Here is a 6356-nt window from a genome sequence, read left to right as displayed (position 1 = left end):
GCGCTTCGATTTAAATATCTATGGTTAATTACTTTTCTGACATATCAGAACGAGGTGTGACTTTTATTCATTGACGGCTAATTAGGAAGCTGCTTGGATCGACGGAGTAATAATTTCATTTCGGTTCGATCATCTGTTCTTGTGATGTTTTATTAGTACCTCTCGCTGCGTGGACGTCCTGTCATTGAGAGCAAAAGCACAACGAGTCAACACACGCTATGCACTCAGAAGAGAAAAAACAACCGTCGTCATTCTCCGTCAACCACATCCTTCAAGCTGCTGAGAACACAATGTCTAGTGAAAGACCACGAGAGACAGAGGTCGCAAGCACGGACGATTCCAGTGAAGATACCAATGTCAAGATCTCTCTGGAAGAGAATGACCTGTGGCGGCGATTCAAGTCGCTGACAAACGAGATGATAGTCACTAAAAATGGAAGGTGAGCAACTCCTAAAAACTTTTAAAAAGTTATTCTGAGACAATTTTAATACCATGATTCAATTCTCAGGCGGATGTTTCCCGTTCTTAAAATAAACGTCACTGGACTGGAGCCCAAAGCTATGTACTCCTTCCTGCTCGATTTCGTGTCCGTCGAGGGTCATCGTTGGAAATATGTGAACGGAGAATGGGTCTCGGGTGGAAAACCCGAGCCCCCGACACCAAGTTGCGTTTATATTCACCCTGATTCACCAAACTTTGGCGCACATTGGATGAAACAACCTGTGGTCTTTTCCAAAGTAAAACTGACCAACAAACAAAATGGCAATGGGCAGGTACGCTTATTATATTTTTCTGTGATATGAGTTTTATTTTACCTTTTAGTGTCCTAGACTGAAATGAAATGATCACGAACAAAGAAAAAAAGTATCCTTTTTTTTAGTACCACTTGCGTGGATAAAATTCAATAAAGTCCAGATACCAAGTGATTGTGTTTGATTCGGCCTACAAAGAAATTAACTCGTGAAGAACACACGCGAAGTTAAATAACACACGTTTTGTCTTACATATTGGCAATACAAAAACGGAGCAATTATTGAATTACTTTCTTTTTCAATTCAGATCATGTTGAATTCCTTACACAAGTACGAGCCGAGAATTCACATTATTCGTGTTGGTGCTCCAGAAAGCAACAGGACAGTGGTTTCGCACTCATTTCCAGAGACGCAGTTTATTGCTGTGACGGCTTATCAAAACGAGGAGGTGAACTGCATTGTACTGAATATTAGATTTCGTTCCTTGGGGGTCGCTTTTTGAACAGTATCCAAGGAAATATGATAAACTAAAGAGAATTGCTTTCTTTTCTTCTTATTTTTGAGCAGATCACTAGTCTAAAGATAAAATACAATCCGTTCGCTAAAGCCTTTCTGGACGCAAAAGAGCGGTAAGTTGTCATTTGAGAAAGCGGACTGTTGAATCTTTCACTTTCTTCAACTTTCGCAAGATTCCTAATTTTTTTTTTCATTTAGACAAGAACAGAAAGAGGCGTTGGAGCAAGCTGTAGAGTCGCATTCGGCGTATTCGCAATGTGAGTTTGTTATTTCACAACAAATTGATTTGTTATCTTAAGAGATGTTTGTGAATTATACACTTGAAACTTGGTAAATCGAATGTTGTGTGTTGCTTTTTGAGAGCACGTTCAAACTGTCCTACCGATTAGAGAGTCCTTGCTCAAGTATGATCTTGCGCTTATGTGCGCGTATCAGCAAATTGTCGAAAATTGTTTACGCTCGTGGTTTTGAGACGAGAAATTTTTCGAGTATTCGACACTTCAATGTTCGATTTAGCATCGCACAGAGGATGGCACTTGGTTCAATTTTGCGCTCGCACTTCGCACCTTTTCAATGAAGCCACGTCTCAAATTGTTGCGCGGAGGTCCGATTTCCCTCCACGAAACAGCGTGCATTTTACTTGAGGAGTTCATTGTTGCTCAAAGGAAAGCAAGAATACGTGAGAAATTTGTCTCGATTCTGTTCACACATCTTTCACGCTATACGCCTTATCGCGCGTATATTTTCACCTCCGACGTGATTTTTGTTTTATAACTTCTTCGTTATTCATTAATTCGATTTGTTGATACTAAGTTTTCCTACTTCTTCTATCTTTTCACAGACGGCTGGTTTTGTGCTGGTCCTGCACCCGTATACCAACACCACCATCACTCGAGGCCTTACGCACACATTCCTTCCTCGCCATATGAGCGCTTAGGAATAAGAGGGCATCGCCCCTCTCCGTATCCTAATCCCTACCACAAGAGAACAGATCTACCCACCCAAGGTAAAAAGCATCATTTAATTTCTTTTTCAGCCTTCATTTTTTATTACTTTGTGATTCATTCAATACCTGCCCGCTGCTGGTATTTCCTAAACCGGACATACACTTGGCGCAATGTAAATTTTGTGTCAGTTTTGAGAGCTGACTTTGACGGGAATTTTATTCAATTTTCCTGGTCGTCAAATTTTCAGTGTCAACAGAAATGAAATTCAAACCGCTTCTTATTCTAATTTTTTCAATCAAAATATATCCCAAGCTGAAATAATATTGAAAGACAAAAAGTCGAAAAGTTTCTTTGAAATTTGCTAGGAAGAAAGTAGGCACATCAGGCACTAGCAGGAAAATAAAACTCTAACCATTCATATGGCTTCCCTGGGAAAATCTAAATTTGGCATTATTCTGTTATAACTTCAGGTAATATCCGTTTGTTACACGAAGAGACTAAAGTTATTGAAATTGTTTTAAAACCTTTGTATCTTGCGCGGTTTGCGCAGCTGGGCTTTTTCATTGTTGAGAAAAGAATATACTTGGACACTATACACAATGGGCCAATCGACCAAATGGCGCACATACTGCTTCTAAACTCGTTCTTAGCCATCAAAGGCGTTTAGGTCGAGCTAAACAAACCTCCCCGTACGTCTGCTGTTCTTGTTTATGTTGTTTTGACCAACGACTGTCCGTTTTTGAGCGTGTTCTGGTTAACGTCCAGTTAAATTTCAAAGCCGTTCGTTCATCAAAAGAAAAAATTTGCGACATAGCACGAGAAGAGCAGAACAAAAGATATTAAAACCCGTCGAAATGAGAGTTTTGTGTCTTTTAGAAGTGCAAAATCAAGAAGGTTGGAGATGTAACTGAAGCATTATTAGTCTAAATGCGCCTCAGCATCGCAGTATCCAAGATTTTCTTTCTCGTGTAATTTCATGAAAGTGGCATCAATAGCAACTTTGAAGAAGAGGTATTAAGAGGAATTAAGATTTCTTTTGGCGCAAGTTGTAACCTCTGGCAACCAGCGATAATCATCTAACACGGACGCGCTAAAATGGTTTCTTTTGGGATCCTTTCTTTCGGCACAAAAACTTTAAAAACTCTCCCAGGCCTGCAGATTAAAAGCGTTGGAAACTATTGACAAAAAAGCTGCGAAGAGAGAGGCGTCTAGGAGACGAAATTTTAGTCTCACACGATGTGAAACATTGGGAACACATTTCAATCGGGTTGATAAATCATTAAGATTTTGATTCGGCTTTTGTTGATTTAGAACTAATCTCGTCAGCCTTTCATTTTATTCAAGTGTCGTTTTTTCTTCTTTCTCAGTAACTCATGCACCGCAGTACTTTCCAACAGAGTCTAATCAATTACTTCTTCCTGGCCCAACGGCGCTCGAAAACATTTCCATGCCTTCTGTGTCCCTCGCACACTCGCATCACACTCCAGCAGGCCCGCACCAGCTTCATCCCGGCTTAAGCCCGTTCATGAGCAATTCGTCTTACAACACGACTTCGAGAGGGAGTCTCGATATGGACTTGACTCACAAGGAAAATGATCGATCAAAGTGCATTCAGGCGCCAGGGATTTCACTTCATCCATCATGGAACACACTTGGACAAGCTTAAACTCTGTAAGGACTTCTTTTCCTCCCTAAACAAAAATCATTAACTTCAGAAAAGATGTAAATAATTCGAAAAGAAAGGCTTAAAAAGGAAAACTACGACAGTTTGTTTCAAAAATAGGATAACTCCTCTTCAAAGTTTCCTCGCTTCTGAAAGAAAATTTATCATCATGAGAGGACATTTAGACTTCTAGCACTGAACTGAAAGGAGTAACGAAAAAACCAACTATTTGATTTTTGACTGACATGCCAAAGTTTTTGGCATAATGCTTCCAACGATAGGTTATTTAGAATATGAATTCAAAAACATGTCATTTCCGAAAATTATTTCCTCCGGCGTTTTTTATAGTTGGATTTAGATATAATTAGGCAACGTCGTAATTTACCCAAACTGTTCCTCCTATATCGTTAAAAAATACAACTTCAAAAAGAAATATTTTTATTTAGTCAAGCCCAACTTTAGGGAAAATGATCCGAACTGAAACCGGGTTTATTAATTCTTTTTTTTCTATTGAGCTTCAATCAAGATTTTGAATTTATTTATTTATTTACCTGTATTTCTTTTAATTTTTTGAAGGAGTCCGAACTAGGGTATCTATCTATGCCGGTGTATTTCAGTGAAAAGAGAATTTTGCTTAAGTACTCGGAACTAAGTGGCCAGATAAGTAAGTTTTTAGATTTTTGATGAAATTATCCTGAGCATAACGGAAAGCTCTCATTTTTAACTAACCCCTTCGCCGGCCAGGTACGACTTCTACTTACATGACTCTTTTTCCTTACATTTTTTACGTCCCTTGAAAGCCGACCGTCACAAATCCGGGGAAATAAGGTTTAAAACGTAACGAACAGCTTAAGAAAGTGCAGCTGATAGCTTTTAAGGGAATCATCATATTTTAGGATTTAATCCAGAGATTTTTTACAGTATTGTAAGAATTATCGCTCACATCAAAGTACACAGATCCCTAAGCTCAAAAGCACAACTTGCTCATTATTAACACGATATTTCCTGGTCTCGATATCCGAAAACAACCCAAGAGGAAATAGCTTAAGCGATAATATGAATATGTACATAAAACCTGAAAAATTATTGATTAAGATTAATATAGTTGGTAAAATCAAGCAAGAGAAATATTTATTAAGATAAAGATGATTAACGTTATTTGAAGGAAATCTTCGTTATGATTAGAACTATAGTCTTGTAAATAGCGTTTGTATACAAGCAGTTGATGTTTATGCATGAAAAATTAAGAAACGCGGGCCATACTTCACATCAAAGTGAAAGTTGTTATTTAACAAATTCGGTGTGTTCTGATATCGCTTACATATCTGAGATATTCAAGTGGCAATGTTGGTTTGATATCCCTTGTATTAGACTTGTAAAGATAACTCTGTAGCTTAAATAAAATAAACCAAGACGGGAAATTCAAATATCAGCGTCTTAATTAAACATCTTCGTCCCTTCCAGGTTTTCCCGGTATCTGGCAGATATACATTAACTTATTTACCTCCGGCCAGTTCAAAACGATATATTTCCGGCTATGGACCATCAGAATGTTAATTTTGTTAATTGACTTCAGAAAAAGTTTTGAACAGAACAGGTGAATTCAATCAAATTGCGCGGCATATTTCGCAAAGTTAACGCCTGCCTTTGAGAAAAGAAATTACTTCCAAACGAGAAGTTCATTTTCCACGGCGCTTCGGAACATCTTACTAATGAAAACAGGGGCGTGTTGTTGCTATAAAAAGCTTTCCAAAGGACCATGGACTCTCCAATGGTACTTTCGTGTTTGTGCTAACTACTCGTGAGAGAGCGAAAAAAAAGTTCAGTTCGCGACTCCTTTCACACTTTCATGCGACTCCAAGGACACAACAGCATAGAAGTGTGGACGAAAATTGTCTCTGTGTTTTATATGTATACCACAATTTTTGTAACTCGCTGTGATGTTTTTTTTCTCAAAAGTGACGAAATTGTAACACGCAAAAAACAATGCAGTATAAAATTAAAAGCATTAAAAAGTTCCTTCCAAGGAGAAGTAGAACACTCTCTTCGTTTGCCGCTAACATTGTTTTCTGGTTTGATTACATTTCTCTTCTTTTCAAGGCGGCATCACTCAGGCACATTGCGGCGCTTTTTCAAGCGCATATTCAATTAATTTGACCTTTGTTTTTAACACTGTGGTGTAAATTTGGGCAACAATAGCAAGTCGAGATTGAAAAAGATTAATAAAAACTCTTCAATCTCCAAAGCCATTAAAACGTGCGAGACGAAATAATTTATGAGCCAGAAGAGAACAAGTTGGTGAGTGTCATTTATACTGTCTTTGTGTTAAGTCAGGCTACTTTGTTGATATGGAAGGGAAGGCGGCCACCGAGGAGCCCGAAGGAAGTATTTTCGGCACTTTGATCATAAAATTCTTTCTTTAATCAGCCTATGATTGTGGGCACCTTTGTTTACCGAAACTTGCTAAACTATATTACT

General features: G+C 38.3%; 1 protein-coding gene across 1 annotated transcript; it reads left to right on the top strand.

Moving 5' to 3' along the window:
* Positions 1-218: 218 nt before the first annotated feature.
* On the top strand, positions 219-3881 carry LOC131791214 (T-box transcription factor T homolog 1-like). The gene is made up of 7 exons (XM_059108549.2): positions 219-439; positions 509-773; positions 1060-1200; positions 1320-1381; positions 1467-1525; positions 2110-2274; positions 3583-3881. Exons 1-7 carry the CDS (start codon positions 219-221, stop codon positions 3879-3881), a joined length of 1212 nt encoding a protein of 403 aa, XP_058964532.1.
* The last annotated feature ends 2475 nt before the right edge of the window (positions 3882-6356 follow it).

The sequence above is a fragment of the Pocillopora verrucosa genome, chromosome 10 (genome assembly GCF_036669915.1).
Source record: "Pocillopora verrucosa isolate sample1 chromosome 10, ASM3666991v2, whole genome shotgun sequence".
Taxonomy (NCBI): domain Eukaryota; kingdom Metazoa; phylum Cnidaria; class Anthozoa; order Scleractinia; family Pocilloporidae; genus Pocillopora; species Pocillopora verrucosa.
Note: the sequence above shows the minus strand (reverse complement) of the source record. Positions and strands in the feature narration are given on the sequence as shown.